General features: G+C 48.4%; 1 protein-coding gene and 1 non-coding gene across 4 annotated transcripts in view; one reads left to right on the top strand and one right to left on the bottom strand.

Moving 5' to 3' along the window:
* Nucleotides 1–18,912, bottom strand: part of L3MBTL2 (L3MBTL histone methyl-lysine binding protein 2) — a 25,761-nt gene extending 6,849 nt beyond the window's left edge. Inside the window, exons 1-8 of one of the 3 annotated variants that reach the window (XM_053584997.1) lie at nt 15,798–15,868; nt 14,675–14,915; nt 12,624–12,757; nt 9,827–9,950; nt 8,977–9,056; nt 7,007–7,124; nt 6,214–6,348; nt 5,849–5,937 (exon numbers count right to left, since the gene is read on the bottom strand). In XM_053584997.1, the coding sequence (XP_053440972.1) occupies nt 5,849–5,937; nt 6,214–6,348; nt 7,007–7,124; nt 8,977–9,056; nt 9,827–9,950; nt 12,624–12,757; nt 14,675–14,915; nt 15,798–15,842 (966 nt within the window). In that variant the 5' untranslated portion in view covers nt 15,843–15,868. Of the gene's footprint in view, nt 1–5,848; nt 5,938–6,213; nt 6,349–7,006; nt 7,125–8,976; nt 9,057–9,826; nt 9,951–12,623; nt 12,758–14,674; nt 14,916–15,797; nt 15,869–18,732 lie in introns of those variants that run through there. The other 2 variants (XM_053584998.1, XM_053584999.1) reach the window with 2 other exon arrangements.
* On the top strand, nt 13,294–13,400 carry LOC128582676 (U6 spliceosomal RNA). The gene has a single exon (XR_008379123.1). It is a non-coding gene; the product is annotated as a U6 spliceosomal RNA (small nuclear RNA).
* Nucleotides 18,913–20,043: the final 1,131 nt, after the last annotated feature.

Consider the following 20,043-nt stretch of genomic DNA (forward strand, 5'->3'; position numbering starts at 1 on the left):
GGAGAATCTCACTCTTTTGTACCAGGCTAGAATACTGTGGTGTCATGGCCCACAGCAACCTCAAACTCCTGAGCTAAAGCAATCCTCCTGCCTCAGCCTCCTGAGCAGCTGGGACTATAGACCTCCACCATAACACCTGGCTAATTTTTCCATTTATTATTTATTTATTTATTTATTTAAGACAGAGTCTTATTTTGTTGCTCTCGATAGAGTACCATGGCATCATAACTCACGACAACCTCAAAGCCTTGGACTCAAGTGATTCTCTTGCCTCAGCCTAAGTAGCTGGGACTATAGGTGCCTGCCACTGTGCCTGGCTATTTTTTAGAGACGAGGTCTCACTCTAGCTCAGGCTGGTCTCGAATCTGTGAACTCAGGCAATCCATCTGACTCGGCCTCCCAGAGTGCTAGGATTACAGGCATGAGCCACCGCACCCAGCCAAATTTTTCTATTTTTAGTAGAGACAGAGTCTCACTCTTGCTCAGGCTGGTCTTGAACTCCTGAACTCAAGCAATGTCCACCTGCCTCCACCTCCAGCATGCCAGGCATGAACCACCATGCCCAGCCCATATATGACTTTTATTTTATTTTATTTTTTTTACAATTGTTTGTTTTTTTTTTTTTTGTAGAGACAGAGTCTCACTTTATGGCCGTTGGTAGAGTGCCGTGGCCTCACACAGCTCACAGCAACCTCCAACTCCTGGGCTTAAGCGATTCTCTTGCCTCAGCCTCCCGAGTAGCTGGGACTACAGGCGCCCGCCACAATGCCCGGCTATTTTTTGGTTGCGGTTTGGCCGGGGCTGGGCTTGAACCCGCCACCCTCGGTATATGGGGCCGGCGCCTTACTGACTGAGCCATAGGCGCCCCCATATATGACTTTTTAATTTAAAGAACTAGTTTTCTTTTAAACCCAACTCTTACAGGACTAAGTAGTGTTTTTTTTTTTCTTTTTCTGAGACAGAGTCTCACTTTGTTGCCCTTGGTAGAGTGCCGTGGCATCACAGCTCACAGCAACCTCCAACTCTTGGGCTTAAGTGATTATCTTGCCTCAGCCTCCCGGGTAGCTGGGATTACAGGTGCCTGCCACAACACCCAGCTTTTTTGTTGTTGTTGTTGTTGTTTTTGCTGCAGTTTGGCTGGGCTGGGTTTGAACCTGCCACCCTGGGTATATGGCGCTGCCCCCCTTTTTTTGGAGACAGAGCCTCAAGCTGTCACCCTGGATAGAGTGCCATGGCATCACAGCTCACAGCAACCTCCAACTCCTGGGCTCAAGTGATTCTCCTGCCTCCACCTCCTAAGGAGCTGGGACTACAAGTACCTGCCACAACGCCTGTCTATTTTGTGGTTGCAGCCATCATTGTTGTTTGGCGAGCCCAGGCTGGATTCGAACCCACCAGCTCAGGTGTATGTGGCTGGTGCCTTAGCCGCTCGATGAAGTCTTGCTGTTACTCAGGCTGGTCTAAAATCTATGAGCTCAGGCAATCCACCTGCCTTGGCCTCCCAGAGTGCTAGGATAATAGGCATGAGCCACTGCACTGAGCCAGTTTTTCTATCTCTTCAAGGAGCATAGGGGACAGGGAAGGTGGAGTGGAGTCATCCCATACCAAGCCTATGGCTCCCAAGTGTCCCACTTCTCATTACCAAAATGCCAGCAAGGCACGACATTGCAAAATGCAAACCCACTGTAGACCAAGGAAACTCGTAATCCAGAGAGGTCAGGCAACTTGCCCAAAGTCACACAGACTCATCCGTGCCAGTGTTAGGCTTCAAACCTAGAGTTCAGCCTGTGCTCTTCAGACTCTGAGCTCTGATCCCTGGGCACCTCGCACTCTCTTCCACCTCCCAGACCTCTTCTGACGGCACACCCAAGACTCATGACAGAGAACCAAGTCCGCCTGTATCTCCATGTCTAGTTCTAGCTCTGACCCTGATAGGCTGTGGCTCTGAAATGGTTTCAGCAACAATCAGTGTCCCCTCTGACCCAACAACAGATAATGGCCAAAATGCCCACAAGCTGTTCTTCAGTCCTCCACTGTCCTTCACAGTGGTGAGGAGATTCTTTTTGTTCCCTGTGACTCCAGAGCTATCCTGCCTGAGGCAGGGAACAGGCAAGGTGTAGGCCTCTTCCAGCTTCAGGGCGACCCACAGTGCTATTTCCAAACACACCAGGAGGGGGAGTGTCTCAGAGGTTACTGAGCAACCAGGAGGAAAAGCTAGCACAGGAACCTTACACAGACAGACCCTTCACCCAGCTAAAGGCTGGAATATATCCTGAGGCTGACCCTGTCCTGCCACAGCAGCTCATACAGGAGCTCAGGTGGACCTCTGGACCATCTCTCTGCCCCATTCCCTTCCTCTCTAGCCAACATGGTGCAGCCCACAACCCGACAACTCTTAATTGCCCTTATTTGTTTGGGATAAGTAAGGGCAGAAGCTAGGATTGATTCGTTTCTACATTCTCAGCTCTGGGCACAGAACTAGGCGCAGAGTTAATGCCCAGTTAATGGTTTTGCTTTAGTGAATCAATGCACGCACATACCCCTGACCTTGACTGATGGATCATCTGATCATTCAAAACATTTTGCTGAGCATGTACCATATTGCAGGGATCAAGGGGCCATGTCGGGAATGGAGCTTTCTCTATAAACTCACCTCTTCTCTCCTCCCCGCCCCCAATTTTCAGAGTGGGCCAGAAGTCAGCAACTGAGTGCTTCCCACAGGAAAGGCCTTATCTGAGCTGTGGTCTCCACGTCAACAAGTCCTTTCTCAAGGCAGTGACTGCACACAGAGCAGCTCCGCAACAGGACTGTCTGGAACCTGCACTCATGACTGGCCTCCACAGTCTCATCTTCTTGCCCCAATCCAGCACGCACTGTAAGACTGGACACGTAAGAGCTCGTACTTGCTGGCTGGCTCACACAGATCCCAGCGCTCTGCCCAGAACCATGCTTTTTAAGCAGGGTCTCAAACTTTTTAAACAGGGGGCCAGTTCACTGTCCCTCAGACCATTGGAGGGCCGGACTATAGTTAAAAAAAAAAAACAAAAAACTATGAACAAATTCCTATGCACACTGCACATATCTTATTATTATTTTTGTTGTTTTTTGGCCGGGGCTAGGTTTGAACCCGCCACCTCCGGCATATGGGACGGGCACCCTACTCCTTGAGCCACAGGTGCCACCCGCACGTATCTTATTTTGAAGCAAAAAAACAAAACAGGAACAAATACAATCACACCATCGCGTGTTGCCCACGGTGCCGGGCTGTAGTTTGAGGACCCCTGCTAAGGTAAAGGAAATACAGAGGCTACCCTGTTGCCTCTAGTGATCTGTACCACCCACAATCATCTGCCTCATCCTAAAACAAGGGCTGGCTGAGAAAGAGTGAACAATCACCTCTGATCACGTGTCAACTGTTCCAGGCACTATGGAAATATAGGAGAGGATGCTTATTTTATTGGAGTAAAAATATGGAGACTATTAAGAGTTAACACATAGGTAATTTGCAAACTAGTAGTCTCTATCAGGTTTGAATAAGGGAGAAATAATTTCTATTTAGGAGGGAAAAGTCAGGAATACTTCAAGATTCTCTGAACCATTCCTTGCCAAAGGCCAACTCTCCACCAGCGAAGGTCTAATGCACCTTTGCATCTGGTACCCAGTCCCCTGGGTCAGGTTTGGTCTTTATTTTCTACTATTGGGGCTTTACACACTCCCCATATCCTATAGATCCAAGTAAAATTTTCTCTATGAAGCCTCCCTTGATACCTGCTCCTCCTCCTGAGGGTAGTTCCATTGGGTGTCCTAACAGCACTTGTACTGAATTACCTGCCACCACTGTGAGGTGTGCCATGAAAACATCACCTGTGAGCACTTGGTTCAGGAGAACCTCAGATGCAGCCCACGTACCTATATATGGGAGCCCCACAGTGAGAGGTCTGGCACAGAGAGGTCTGGTAGGAGAGAGTCTTCACGGTATAACCTTGTGATCCTTTGACTTTTACCATAAAAAGTCATTATTTACCATATGACTTTTTTTTTTTTTTTTGTAGAGACAGAGTCTCACTCTTGTTACCCTTGGTAGAGTGTGGTGGCGTCACACAGCTCACAGCAACCTCCAACTCCTGAGCTTAGGCAATTCTCTTGCCTCAGCCTCCCAAGTAGCTGGGACTACAGGCACCTGCCACAATGCCCGGCTATGACTTTATTTTGGGGGAAGGGGGAGAATCTCACTCTCTTGCACCAGGCTAGAATACTGAGGTGTCATGGCCCACAGCAACCTCAAACTCCTGAGCTAAAGCAATCCTCCTGCCTCAGCCTCCTGAGCAGCTGGGACTATAGACCTCCACCCATAACACCTGGCTAATTTTTCCATTTATTATTTATTTATTTAAGACAGAGTCTTACTTTGTTGCTCTCGATAGAGTGCCATGGCATCATAGCTCATGACATCCTCAAAGTCTTGGACTCAAGCAATTCTCTTGCCTCAGTCTAAGTAGCTGGGACTATAGGTGCCTGCCACTGTGCCTGGCTATTTTTTAGAGACGAGGTCTCACTCTAGCTCAGGCTGGTCTCGAATCTGTGAACTCAGGCAATCCACCTGACTCGGCCTCCCAGAGTGCTAGGATTACAGGCATGAGCCACCGCACCCAGCCAAATTTTTCTATTTTTAGTAGAGACAGGGTCTCACTCTTGCTCAGGCTGGTCTTGAACTCCTGAACTCAAGCAATGTCCACCTGACTCCACCTCCAGCATGCCAGGCATGAACCACCATGCCCAGCCCATATATGACTTTTTAATTTAAAGAACTAGTTTTCTTTTAAATCCAACTCTCACAGGACTAAGTAGTTTTTTTTTTTTTCTTTTTTTGAGACAGAGTCTCACTTTGTTGCCCTTGGTAGAGTGCCGTGGCATCACAGCTCACAGCAACCTCCAACTCTTGGGCTTAAGCGATTATCTTGCCTCAGCTCCCCGAGTAGCTGGGATTACAGGTGCCTGCCACAACACCCGGCTATTTTTTGTTGTTGTTGTTGCTGCAGTTTGGCCGGGCCGGGTTTGAACCTGCCACCCTCGGTATATGGCGCTGCCCCCATTTTTTCTGGAGACAGAGCCTCAAGCTGTCACCCTGGGTAGAGTGCCATGGCATCACAGCTCACAGCAACCTCCAACTCCTGGGCTCAAGCGATTCTCCTGCCTCCACCTCCTAAGTAGCTGGGACTACAGGTACCTGCCACAACGCCTGTCTATTTTGTGGTTGCAGCCGTCATTGTTGTTTGGCGGGCCCAGGCTGGATTCGAACCCACCAGCTCAGGTGTATGTGGCTGGCGCCTTAGCTGCTCGAGCCACAGGCGCCGAGCCGACTAAGTAGTTGTTTAAAAGAAAATTAAATGCCACACAGATGTTTCCCTCGTTCGAAACCAAGGCTGTCTTATAAATTATTTATGTGCATTTCCTTTGACAGACAGGGGACTCCTAGATGGCAGGGTCTGTCTTCTTTGTATGACCACAGTGCCTTGTATATAACAAGTACTTAATAAACTCTATTTAGAGAACAATCCTAAAACACACTATGAGCAAAAGTGAGGACCTAGAAGAGCAAAAGACAGACTGTAAGGTGATCAGTGCAGCTGGAGCAAAGGGTTTGGGTGGTAGGCGGCTGGTGGAGGACAGATGGCAGCAGCCCTGGCCAGGGTTTGACCCCTTCCTTGAGAAATATGGAGCCACTGACGATCATCAACAAGGGAGTCTTAGGCAGAATACTCCAATGAATAGCATGCAGGATGGATACACCCAGTAGAGGGGAGGGAGGAGACCAGTTAGAGGAGACCCAAAGGGTTCGCTGACAGACCTTGATATGAAAATCCACAGGAAGTGTCCTGGAGCCCACCAACCGCTTCATGAGGTAGCTCTTCCAGTCAGTGAACTTGGCATGGATAGCTGCAGAGACAGCAGCAGAATCCTGGTCATACAGACTGATCCACTGTCCGACAGGGGTGCCACAGCTGACCCAGTGATCAGCACAGGGGTCTGAACAATTTATTTCGGCCTCCTCAGGCCAGTAATGACTTCATCTTATAAAAACAAGCACCACAACGTGGATCTGCCCTGGGGCCTCTGCAATAGGGAGGGGAGGGAGGAAAGGGGCAAGTGGGTTCTATTGTCACAAGGCAGAGGGCCCCACAGGAATCAGGGCAGGGAACATTCTCAACTTACTCCGAGGGGGCACTAGGATCTTGCTGTTAATGGCACACCAGCCAATGGGATGGACATCGACGGTCCCTAGGTTGCACCAGAAGTCATGGTTGGCATCATTTTCAAAGCCTTCATACCGGAGCAGCACCCGATACCCTGAAAGGAAGGCAAAGGGCACCTGTGAGGGAGGGTGGGACGAGGAAAGTTATTTATTTTTTTTTTTTTTGGAGACAGAGTCTCACTATGTCACCCTTGGTAGAGTGCTGTGGCATCATAGCTCACAGCAACCTCAAACTCTTGGGCTCAAGTGATTCTCTTGCCTCAGCCTCCCAAATAGCTGGGACTACAGGCAACCACCACAACCCCTGGTTATTTTTTGGCTGTAGTTGTCATTGTTGCTTAGCAGGCCCAGGCTGGGTTCGAACCCACCACCCTAGGTGTATATGGCCGGCACCCTGCCAACTGAGCTACAGAGTGCTGCATTTTTTTTTGTTTTTTGTTTTTTTTGAGACAGAGTCTCAAGCTGTGGCCCTGGGTAGAATACCGTGGCGTCATAACTCACAGCAACCTCCAACTCAGGTTCAAGTGAACCTCTTGCCTCAGTTTTTCTATTTTTAGTAGATATGGGGTCTTAATTTTGCTCAGGTTGGTCTCAAACTTGTAAGCTCAAGCAATCCACCTGCCTCAGCCTCCCAGAATGTTAGCATTACACGTGTGAGCCACCATGCCCAGCCTATGAAGCCCATTTCTGCCTACAACACTGCTCGAACTCCAGACACATTCCTGACCCCACCTTGGCCAGAAGAATACCCACCTGCTGTCTGAATGACAGAGGCGATCCAGTACACGCGGCTGGGGAGCACAGCATCACTGTTGAGCACCTCCACCTTCATCCCTTTCATCACATCCTCCCATTGGTCATAGAGCGGGACCTGTGTGGCAAAGAGCATTCAAGAGGGACAGCGTCTGCCTGGGCTGGCAGGAGACAGTGCCTGCCTCACAGCCCAACTCACCAAGTCCTTCTCTGTACCTCAACTTTCCACATCACCCCTGGTGTGCAGAGAGGCAGGCACAGTACCAGGGATGAGGACAAGGCCTGCTATCCTTGAAGAGCTGAGCCAGGGAGTGGGAGTGGAGAGGCAAGGCAATGGCTGAAAAACCAGACAGACCTGAGTTCTAATCTTTACAGGACTAGCTCCTAACTCTATCAGCCTCATTACACCTTTGTCCCTGTGCCAGTCCATGCAATAGTAACATTCTCTAGCACTTTTCACATGCCACGTACTGTTCTAAGCACAAATATTATCTCCTTCGATTGTCACTTAAACTCGGGTATGAGTATCATGACTCCTGGTTTACAGAGTTATCCATTTGCACATTCTCCTAGGCAGACACCTATCTGTGTCTTCTTATTAAAAAGCCCCATGATAGCACTGGACTGCTTCTGGTTGCCCTCTCAATATTTAATTCTTACTTTGCTGCCAATGCCTATAGTATCTTGATTCTCCTTTAGGGAAATTCACCTTTTCTCATTCCCAGCCTTGGCTTAAGCCAGTTAGGGTATCCCATCCCACCTCCCTGGTCAAAGAGATTCTCCCTGGAAATAGTTGGCTGCACTAGTTACACAGGGGGAGATGTTTTACAGAGCATATTGAGTCATGTGTATTAGACAGACGTATGATATAAACCCCCTGAAGTGAAAATGATGAGACTACAAGGGAATTCTGGGCAAAAAAAGAGGTTTTCACCAGCAGGAAAGATGTGTCCTTTCATTAGCAACTCAGAGAGAGGAAAAGAGTGAGCTGAGTCAAGAAGCAACCTGTCCTTTAGCAGGGCACTCCCCGGAGTTCAGTAGCAGTTCAGAAAGGAGGTCAGGAAGTAGGCTCACTTGAAGCTCTCAAGACTAACTCTTTTCCCAGATCTCCTTGGGTTTAGGACATTGCTTTGAAAGACAAAACACAAGCACTGCTATTGGCTTCACACAGGCTACAGCTGCTGAATATTAAGTTCTTACACTCAGGCCCAGCCTGCCAAGGCCTCTCACCCTTCTTCCTGGCTTTACAACAATAGGCGTCAGGGAGCCCTTTGTAGAAGTGGGCTCCAAGGTATCTGCGTTTGCCACCTGGATACTAAAGGCCCCACAGCAGTACAGAAGCACCACACCTCCCATGAGAAAACACTACAAATTGGGGAGAGAAGGGTTTTGTTGTTTTTTGAGACACAGTCTCACTATGTCGCCCTTGGTAGAGTGCCGAGGCGTCACAGCTCACAGCAACCTCAAACCCTTGGGCTTAAACGATTCTCTTGCCTCAGCCTCCCAAGTAGCTGGGACTATAGGCGTCTGCCACAATGCCTGGCTAGTTTTGTTGTTGTTTAGCAGGCCCAGGCTGGGTTCAAACCCACCAGCTCTGGTGTATGTGGCTAGAGCCCTAGCCGCTGAGCTACAGGCGCCATGCTAAGAGAAGGGTTTCAGAGTTGGAAACTGTTAGCAATGGCACAAAATTCCTCATGTGAATAAACTCTGAGGCACCTCACAGCGGGTATAGTTGGACACAGCACTAGAAGCCCTCAGTAAGTATTTGCAGGATTTTTCAAAAGGTGGGCATAAAGGTAAAGATGGAACAAGTGGCAAAGCTGGGCTTCTCCCACCCAGACTCACCACTGCTGTCTCCCTGGTGCCACTGCCCAGCCTAGAACCACCCCGGTGGAGCAGGTAGGGGAGCACCGAGGCCAGTAGCCCCCCGTGGCTCGCAGGCCTCCCTCCCTCAGCTCCAGGACACTCACGTGTTTAAAACAGCTGACAGGAGCAGCCTTGTAACTGTGGTCCTTCAGGAACTTCCCCCAGTCAAAACCTAAGACCAGAGCTGCAGAGCAGAAGGAGGAAGGTTCGAAACTGGCAGCAGCCACTTGGGAACCCAGATCCTGAGGACCTGTAGGTCTGCAGAGGTAGGGCCCTGCTCCTCCCCAACAGCCCGCAAGCTCCCTTATCTGTGCCCACTCCTGTCTCACCAGTGGCCATCAGGAAAAGTGAGAGCCAAATCTAAAGGCCAAGACTCTCAGGAGTAGAGGAACATTCAAAGGGAAAATTCTCACCCTTCTTTCCCCAAAGAGGAAAATTCAAAGTCCGTGGGCTTAAATTCCTCAGACCTCCCCCAACCTCTGATGGCCATGCCCATTCTAAATGAGCACACACCTACACCTGCTGAGTTCAATTTCAGTCAGTAGATGAGACCAACTTTAGCAGAGTTGCTGTTTGCCTACATTTAATTTGCTTAGAAATTGTTACACACTCAGAAAAAGAGAGGGAAAGGTGACTTCCTTATCTACCATTCCCCTTCAAACCAGACCTGGGCTTCACTGCCCCCAGAGACACAGAAGCCAGAGGGATAAATACACAGAGAAGCTAATTAATTCTTGCCTTTTGAATTATCAAGGGTAGGGATTCTGGCAATTTAAGGCTGATCTAAAGGATTTTCTGGGGTAATGTCCACAATTCTCAACAGGTGAGGATGCTGTAATACACAGAGCCTGGGTCAGACCCTCCTGGCTGGCCACCATCCCTGGTTCTCCCAGTGAAGTCCACCCCAGAGCTGTCTCTCACCCCAGCCCTAGCACCAGTCCTCAGCTGTCTTACCATCTTGTCCTGTTGGCGTCCCATCTGCTAACTGTCCTGTCCCTTGTGAGTGGAGGAAGGCTCCAATTTTGGCAGACCAGGCTGCCTTGTGCAGAACTTTGGCTTTCTTCGTAGGCGGCTTCCCCTGGAGGGAAGAAGAAAGAATGTGTGTGGCCTGGTGGCTAAGAACATGGCTCTGGATTCGGACTGCCAATGTTGAAATTCTGGTCTTGGTCTAGTTACTTAACCTCTTTTAGGCTTGAGTTTCTTCATTTATAGAATGGTGACAATAATAATGCTCAGTTCAGAGGGTGACTGCAGGGAAGGAAGGAAAGGTCAGAGGTTGCACAGCAGGGAGAAACACAGTCTGTCTTTTAAGCTTTTGCTCCTACAAAATTTAAGTCTCAAGCAGCACCTGTGGCTCAAGTAGGGCACCGACCCCATATACTAGGGGTGGTGGGTTCAACTCCAGCCCTGGCAAAAAAACTGCAAAAAAAAAAAAAATGTAAGTCTCACATGTCCTTCCTCCAGTGCTCCTGCAGATCCACAGCAAAGAATGGGGTTCAGAGGGAGCCAGAAACTATAAAAGGGGAAGCAACATTTTGTACATACGTGAATGTTCTGTAGAGAGGACCATGGCTTTTTTTTTTTTGTAGAGACAGAGTCTCACTGTACCGCCCTCGGGTAGAGTGCCGTGGCGTCACACGGCTCACAGCAACCTCTAACTCTTGGGCTTACCGATTCTCTTGCCTCAGCCTCCCGAGCAGCTGGGACTACAGGCGCGTGCCACAACATCCAGCTATTTTTCTGTTGCAGTTTGGCTAGGGCTGGGTCCTAACCCACCACCTCGGCATATGGGGCTGGCGCCCTACTCACTGAGCCACAGGCGCCGCCCAGGACCATGGCTTTTATCAGGGAAAGGCCACTGATCCAGTTTGTGTCTGTAGCTTACGCACTGATCAGGAAGGCCAGGAATTTACTAAAACGATCAGTGAAGTAGAAATCTGGGTTTAGGGCGATGCCTGTGGCTCAGTGAGTAGGGTGCCGGCCCCATATACCGAGGGTGGCGGGTTCAAACCTGGCCCCAGCCAAACTGCAACAACAAAAATAGCCGGGCATTGTGGCGGGTGCCTGTGGTCCCAGCTGCTCGGGAGGCTGAGGCAAGAGAATTGGCTAAGCCCAAGAGCTGGAGGTTGCTGTGAGCTGTGACACCACGGCATTCTGGAGGGCGACAAAGTAAGACTCTGTCTCCAAAAATAAATATATAAATAAATAAAAAGAAAAAGAAATTTGGGTTTAAGTCCCAGACAGACCTAGGATCAAATCCTAGTTCTACAATTTTTTTTTTTTTTTTTGGAGACAGTTTCACTGTGTCACCCTCAGTAGAGTGCCATGGTGTCACAGCTCACTATGTTGCCCTGGGTAGAGTGCCATGGCGTCACAGCTCACAGCAACCTCAAGCCCTCTTGGGCTTAAGAAATACTCTTGCCTCAGCAAGAGTATTGCCTGGCTATTTTATTGTTGTAGTTATCATTGATTGTGTAGCAGGGCCAGACCATGTTGGAACCTGCCAGCCCTAGTGTATGTGGCTGGTGCCCTAGCCACTGCGCTATGGGCACTAGCCTACAATTTTTAGTTGTATACTTTTAAGTAAGTTACTAAAACTTTGAGTCTTTAAAATAGGATTTTTTTGGCTGGGAACGATGGCTCACACCTATCATTCTAGCACTCTGGGAGGCCTAGGCAGGTGGATCGCCTAAGCTCAGGAGTTCAAGACCAGCCTGAGCAAGAGGGAGACCCCATCTCTAAAAAGAAAAAAAAAAATAGCTGGGCATTTGTAGTTCCAGCCACCCAGGAGGCTGAGGCAAGGGAATCACTTGAGCCCAAGCGTTGAGGTTGCTATGAACTGTGATGCCCCGGCACTCCACCCAGAGCAACAGCTTGAGACTCTGTCTCAAAAAAAATGGGTGGCACCTGTAGCTCAAGTGGCTAGGGCACCAGCCACATAACACCAGAGCTGGCAGGTTCGAATCTGGCCTGGCCTGTCAAACAATGACGTCTACACCAAAAAAAAAAAAATAGCCAGGCACTGTGGCGGGCGCCTGTAGTCCTAGCTACTTGGGAGGCTGAGGCAAGAGAATTGCCTAAGCCCAGGAGTTTGAGGTTGCTGTGAGCTGTGACGCCATGGCACTCTACCGAGGGCTATAGCTTGAGGCTCTATCTCAAAAAAAAAATTAAAATTAAAGTGGGAGGTGAAGACCAAGGGTGTCAGACTTCCCTAGGTTCTTATTTAAAGCTTACGCTATATATCAGATTCTGGGGGATGTATGTAGCTTCAGAGATCTATAATTCAACAAGGTCCATCAGTGGATTCCTCTGCTCTCTGAAATTTGAAAGCACAATAAATACCAGGAAACGGGTAGCACCTGTGGCTCAATGAATAGGGTGCCAGCCCCATATACTGAGGGTGGCAGGTTCAAACCCAGCCTGCCAAACTGCAACAACAACAAAAATTAGCCGGGCATTGTGGCGGGTGCCTGTAGTCCCAGCTACTTTGGAGGCTGAGGCAAGAGAATCGCCTAAGCCTAAGAGCTGGAGGTTGCTGTAAGCTGTGATGCCATGGCACTCTACCAAGGGCGACAAAATGAGACTCTGTCTTTAACAACAACAACAAAAAAAAAATACCAGGAAACTTACAACCTCAGATGGCCAAAATCAAGGAGCGCACCAAGCCCTCTTGGCCCTTGCCTTCAGTCAGTTGGTGGTTCCTATCTCAGCACCTAGAGACCTGGGGAAGACCCAAGCAGCTACATCTCACCTGTAATCTAGCCAAGATACTGGCTTTCTTAGAGTTGGAGGAGTAGCTCCGGGAGCAGGACACACTGCAAAACCTCTTGGTCTTGGAGAAGAAGGCTTCCCTTGTGCCCACAATGCCACACATCTCACAGACAGCTAGGAAGAGAACTTAGCACATGAGTCATCCAATATAGTCTCTTTGAACCAAACTAAATGATGGGTCCTTCAAAATCTGGGACATTGCACTGAGCAGGTGAGCCCAGCCCCCACTAAGGCTGATAGAACTGGAACAAGAGCAGCAGGAGAAGGTACTGGTGTGGACAGCTGACTCTACTGCTTGGCCTCCCTTGGCTCTATGTGCTGAGGAAAACCCACAACTATGACTAGGGAGACAGGCGAGCATTGGAAAGTTTGTCAGAAGAAAGTGAGAAGAAATTTATAGAAAGAAGACGTGCCAAAGTCTCTTCACCTGTGTGGCTCTTTTCTCATCTATGTAGAAAGGAAACTGAACTAGATCAGTTTTTCAATCCTGACTTCACATTAGAATCATGTGGGGAGGCTCGGCACCTGAGCTGGCAGGTTCGAATCCAGCCCAGGCCCACCAAACAACAATGACGGCTGCAACCAAAAAATAGCCGGGCGTTGTGGTGGGCTATTCTAAGAGAAGGCTTGGAAGAAAATAGAAGACAGATGTGCTCGCTTCGGCAGCACATATACTAAAATTGGAACGATACAGAGAAGATTAGCATGGCCCCTGCGCAAGGATGACACGCAAATTCGTGAAGCGTTCCATATTTAAAAAAAAAAAAAATAGAAGACAGAAAGATAAAAGGGAGAGAGGAAAAGAGGACAAGATCAATAGAAAGGTCAGATTCAACTGCAAATAGTTATTACATTACTCTTCCAAAGAGTTTAGGATCCAAGGAATGGCAGCTTCTCCTCACCAGGCCCACACACTAGAGGGCCTGATACAGGGGTCTAGAAGCTGTCAAAGCATTATATTTCTTTTTTTTTTTGCAGCTTTTGGCCAGGGCTGGGTTTGAACCCACCACCTCCGGCATATGGGGCCAGCGCCCTACTCCTTTGAACCACAGGCGCCACCCAGCATTATATTTCTGAAGCAAATTGGCTTCCAGTTGATCCATGGGGATTCTTATCTGCCCACCCTCATCCCAATCCTCCTACCCAGGGTCTTTATTCTATATCCCCTTCCCCTGCACCACTTCCAAACTATAAGCTATTTTTGGACCCTTCTTAGAAAGTAACCACAACCCTTTAGCTTTCCTATCTTTTCCTAGTGTTTTCTTTTCTTTTGTTTTGTGTATGTTATTTATTTATTTATTTTTATTTATTTTTTTTTTGTAGAGACAGAGTCTCACCTTATCGCCCTTGGTAGAGTGCCATGGCGTCACACAGCTCACAGCAACCTCCAAATCCTTGGGCTTAGGCGATTCTCTTGCCTCAGCCTCCCGAGTAGCTGGGACTACAGGTGCCCGCCACAACGCCCGGCTATTTTTTTGTTGCAGTTTGGCCGGGGCTGGGCTTGAACCCGCCACCCTCGGCATATGGGGCCGGCGCCCTACCAGCTGAGCCACAGGCGCCACCTGTTATTTATTTTTTGAGACAGAGTCTGGTTCTATTACCCAGGCAGGAAGGCAGTGGTGCAATCATAGTTAACTGCAGCCTCATACTCTTGGGCTCAAGTGATCCTCCTGCTTCAGCTTCCCAAGTAGCTGGGACTACCGGCATGTGCCACTATTCCCAGTTAGGTTTCCTATCTCCTCAACATCCTGGCTACTCACACAAATATAAAAGCAACATCATGTTACAACTAAAATGTGCTATTTTAGTTATATGAAAGAATGAATGAAATCAGATTGCAGCAGAGGAAATAATGCTGTGGCTACTTGGGGTGCTTCTGTCTCCTTTATAGGTCATTAGACATCTGATCCCTTAGAAACCAAAGCAGTCTTTCACATCTTGATGGCTCTGCCCATATGGCCTATATCCATCCCCCTCTTCCTCCATAACCTCCCGACCCTTCTCCATCTTCAGGGGACATTCTAAAAGTACCTGGCTCAGAACCACTGCCATCCAAGGAGCGAGGAGTCCCAGGACTGAGCAAATGCAGGGGGGAGGTAGGCAGCTCCCCAGCTTCTCGATCCTCATTTTCTGCTTCACTTGACTCCTCCAGGTAGGAGCTGCTCTCACTGCCCACACTGCTGTTATAACTCCGGAAACTATCATAGCCACCAAACAGCTCCAAGTCATCATCCTCCTCTTCTTCCTCCATTGGTTCTGAAGAGCGAGTCTCCTAGAAAGATGATACAAAGCAGACCAAAGGAATCATAATTGGCTGTCGTGTATGGGGAGAGAAGCTGGAGATGTGCCATCAGCTCCCTCACACTTTGGGGACCCTTCCAAATACCCCTTTGCAAATACAGGATCATTAGTTTTTTGTTTTTTTGATCAGAGTCTCACTTTGTCACCCTCAGTAAAATGAAGTGGCATGATAGCTCACAGAAACCTCAGACTCTTGGGCTCAAGCGATTCTCTTGCCTCAACCTCACAAGTAGCTGGAACTACAGGCAACCGCCACAACGCCTGGCTATTTTTAGAGACAAGGTCTCGCTCTGGCTCAGGCTGGTCTCAAACCTGTGAGCTCAGGCAATCCACCTGCCTCGGCCTCTCAAGTGCTAGGATTACAGGCGTGAGCCACCACACCCGGCCCATTTGTTTTGTCTATACAAAACTATATATTCTCCACCACACCTCAAAAGAAGAGCTTAACAAGATGGAAAGTATGTGTTAGGAGTTCACAAGACTCCTATGTAGATTTACAAATGATTATATATATACATATATTTTATTTATTTTTTTTTTTGTAGAGACAGAGTCTCACTTTATTGCCCTCAGTAGAGTGCCGTGGTGTCATACAACTCACAGCAACCTCCAACTCCTGGGCTTAGGCGATTATTTTGCCTCAGCCTCTCGAGTAGCTGGGAGTACAGGCGCCCGTCACAACGCCCGGCTATTTTTTTGTTGCAGTTTGGCTGGGGCTGGGTTTGAACCCACCACCCTCGGTACATGGGGCCGGCGCCCTACCCACTGAGCCACAGGTGCCGCCCCAAAATGATTATATTTTAACATAATTCAAATAGGATATTCTACAATAATGTAAAATATCATAAGTTACCTCACAAAGACTTTTTGGGGTAGCAGACACATAGCAGGAACTCATTCTTCCCCGTTCGGTATATCAAAATATCAAAATAGGGCGGTGCCTGTGGCTCAGTCGGTAAGGCGCCGGCCCCATATACCGAGGGTGGCGGGTTCAAACCCGGCCCCGGCCAAACTGCAACCAAAAAATAGCCGGGCGTTGTGGCGGGTGCCTGTGGTCCCAGCTACTCGGGAGGCTGAGGCAAGAGAATCGCTTAAGCCCAGGAGTTGGAGGTTGCTGTGAGCTGTGTGAGGCCACGGCACTCTACCTGAGGGCGGTACAGTGAGACTCTGTCTCTACAAAAAAAAAAAATAAAAAAAAATAAAAAATAAAAAAAAAAAATATCAAAATAATCTGTATATCAAAATATCAAAATAATATATCAAAATAATCTCAACTCAAAGACAGTTTAAGTCAGAAAAACTAATTTGGGACCTTGACTACCCCAGGGAAGATTTGAGAGGCAGATGACACACAGATAGCCATGGCATCGTGGTAGGTACCACAACTTTGGATTCAGCTCTGATCCTAACTAACTATGGGCCCTTGAGCAAGTAATTTAACCACTGTGGGCTTTAATTTTCTCCTCTACAAGAAAAATATTTGGCTCATAGGATATAAGATGCAAATGAGACACTGTATATGAATCTACCCAGCATGTAATAGAAAAGGTGTGAAGCAAGGTGAAGGGTTTGGGCTCTGGGCCAGGACTCAAATAGCATCTCTAGTGCTTACTAGCTGTATGACCTGCAGTGAGTCAAGGTCTTAGTGCTTCTGTCCCCATATCTATAAAATTAGGATAATACCACCTATTTCATAGGATTTAAAGGACCAGTAAGAGATAATACAGGTAAAGCACTTAGAATAGTGACTTGCACATAGAAAGTGCTCAATAAATGCTGACAATTTTTACTAATTGAAAGCATAGGGGCCAAGCACAGTGGCTAAGCACAGTGGCTCACACTTGTAATCCTAGCAACTTGGGAGGCTGAGGCAGGATTACTTGAGCTCAGGGGTTTGAGACGAGCCTGAGCAAGAGCAAGACCCTGTCTCTACAAAAGATAGAAAACTTAGGCCAGACGTGGTGGCTCATGCCTATAATCCTAGGACTCTGGGAGACCAAGGCAGGTGGATTGCTTGAGCTCATGGCTTTGAGACCAGCCTGAGCAAAAATCGAGAGCCTGCCTCTACTAAAAATAGAAAAACTGAGAGGGAAGAGGATGGCTTGAGCCCAAGAGTTGGAGGTTGCTGTGAGCTATGATGCCACAGCACTCTTCCCAGGGTGACAGCTTGAGACTGTGTCTCAAGAAAAAAAAAGATAGAAAACTTAGCCAAGGCTCGGTGCCTGTGGGCTCAAGTGGCTAAGGCGCCAGCCACATACACCTGAGCTGGTGGGTTTGAATCCAGCCTGGGCCCGCCAACCAACAATGATGGCTGTAACCAAAAAATAGCCAGGCGTTGTGGCGGGCACCTGTAGTCCCACCTACTTGGGAGGCGGAGACAGGAGACTCTCTTGAGCCCAGGAATTTGAGGTTGCTGTGAGCTATGATGCCATAGCTCTCTAACCAGGGCAATAGCTTGAGGCTCTGTCTCAAAAAAAAAAAAAAGAAAAAGAAAAGAAAACTTAGCCGGGTGTGGTGACATGTGCCTGTAGCCTCAGGTACCTGAGGTTGAGGCAGGAAGATTGTTTTAGTGCAGGAGTTTGAGGTTGCAGTGAGCTATGATGACACCACTACACTTTAGCCAGGACAACAGGAAGACTGTTTAAAAAAAAAAAAAAGGAAAGGAAAGAAGGAAGGAAGGGAGAGAAAATGAAGGAAGGAAAAGAAAAGAAAAAAAGGAAAGAAAGGAAAGGAAGAACTCTTAGATATGCCTGTGCTTGAATAGGCTCTACCACTTATTAAATGTGGGATTTTTATGCAAGATATTTAACCTTGCTGCCTTCAGTTTATTTATCAATACAAGGGAGATAATAAACAACCTTCTTCAGAGGATTGTTAGGACGTTTCCCTAAGATACACAAAGGCTTGTTCTATTTCCAGCAGTTAGGAGCAGCTCTAAAAGTGTATTATTCTACATAATATTCTTTTCCTTTTCCCTTGTAAAGTTCTTGAGCTGTTCCACTTTATTTGTAACCACACATGCAAATATGCTAGAAAGGAAACCAAGTTCAAATGTAAGGTACCCTTTCTGGGCTAGGTGCTGGGCACCTGTAGTACCAGTTCCTAGGGAGACCGAGTTGGGAGGATCCCTTGAGCCCAGAAGGTGGAGGCTCCAGTGAGCTATGATAGCGCCGGTGAATAGACTCTACACTCCAGCCTGGGCAACACAGTGAGGGCCTATCTCTACAAACAAAAAAGTAGATATAAGCTGCCCAGAAGCCAAATGATTAAAGGGTGAGTAGGTTTTAGAGACTGACAGAAGTAGTCTAGGTCACAGTCTTCACTTTCCAGCTGTGTTAACTTTTCGGGGACTTGCACCACCTCTCTAGGCCTCAGCTGCTTTAACCATAAAGATGAAACAATAACACAGGATTGCTGTGAGTGTGCTGCACGTGAACGTCCCAGGCACGGAGTAATGTTCACTAAACTCTAATCTCTCTTCATTTCCCTAATGTGACAGGCTCCCCACGCCCTAAAGAACCCGACCACGAGACAAGGAGGACAAAGAAAACTCAGGAGCGCTCAGATTCTCAACCCGGTTCCCCTTTCCCCAAGCCTGGGAGGTTGTTCCTTCCTGAACCCTTCGCCAAACGTGGGCCCCAACAGTAGGGGAGCAAATCGCTTCTAGCCATCGCTCAGTTTATACATCCTTCCACCCTCCACCCGTCGCTAAAATCCCCAAAGAAGGGTCTACCGAGCGAAGCTCTGGAGTTCCTTTTCCCAGTCGAGCTAAGTTCTCTCCCTCTCACCTCAATACCCCGAGGATTCTCCATGAGACCAACTCAGTTCTTCCAACCGTCACCAGGTGCTGGAAGCCATATTGGCCTCGCTACTCTACGGAACGCGCTCATTGGCCGCCTCCCTGAGCTATGGGCCAATCACGCTGCAGGAAAAAGCAAAAGCCGGTTCCGCGCCCACCTGCCCCCTCCGCCCGCCTGCTGGCGGCTGTGGGACTTGTAGTTCTCCAGTAGGTGCCGGGAGGGGCGTTACCATAGCGACGTGGAAATTCCCGGGGGGCTGGCCCTGGCAAGACTTGTGTTGAATGTTCTTGTTCTTTTTCTTTCTTTTTTTTTTTTAGACGGAGTCTCATTATGTCACCCTCGGTAGAGCGCTGTGACGTCACAGCTCACAGCAACCTCAAACTCTTGGGAGGCTGAGGCAAGATAATCGCTTATGCCAAAGAGTTTGAGGTTGCTGTGAGCTATGACGCTACAGCACTCTACTGAGGGCGACATAATGAGACTCTGAAAGAAAGAAAGAAAGAAGGAGGGAGGGAGGGAGGCAGTAATTGAGAATGAGGAAGGGAGCTCCTGAAGAGAGAATGGGGAAACACCTAGATTTGCAGAAGGGAAGGCATTGAGAAGGAGGTGTTGGGGAACATGGTTTCAGGGAGAGGCCCAGAATTTAGAGAATGAAGTAGAGAATAGGCTCAGTGAACAGAAGAATGTATTAGAGAACTTTTGGAGGTTTCAAACAGGGGAATGCATTGATTTGGTATATGTATTAAAAGATCATTCTTTGGCTGCTATGTGGAGAATGGGTTGGAGGTGGGTCAAGAGATGAAGCAGGGAGGGCCGGGTGTGATGGCTTATGCCTGTAATCCCAGCACTCCGGGAGGCTGAGATAGGTGGATTGCTTGAGCTCAGGGGTTGGAGACCAACCTGAGGGAGAGTGAGCCCCTGTCTCTAAAAATAGCCAGGTGTTGTGGCAGGCTCCTGTAGTTCCAGAGGCTGAGGCAAGAGCATGACTTGAGCCCAAGAGTTGGAGGTTGCTGTGAACTATAATGCCACAGCGTTCTACCAAAAGCAACAAAGTAAGACTCTGTCCCCACTCCACCCCCCAAAAAAGTCTCAGCGCCTGTAGCTAAGTGAGTAGGGCATCAGCCACATACACCAAAGGTGGTGGGTTTGAGCCCGGCCTAGGCCTGCTAAACAACAATGACAATGGCAACCAAAAAGTAGCCCTGCATTGTGGCAGGTGCCTGTAGTCCCAGCTACTTGGGAGGCTGAGGCAAGAGAATTGCGTAAGCCCAAGAGTTTGAGGTTGCTGTGAGCTGTGAT

The sequence above is a fragment of the Nycticebus coucang genome, chromosome 3 (assembly GCF_027406575.1).
Source record: "Nycticebus coucang isolate mNycCou1 chromosome 3, mNycCou1.pri, whole genome shotgun sequence".
In the NCBI taxonomy this organism is placed as follows: domain Eukaryota; kingdom Metazoa; phylum Chordata; class Mammalia; order Primates; family Lorisidae; genus Nycticebus; species Nycticebus coucang.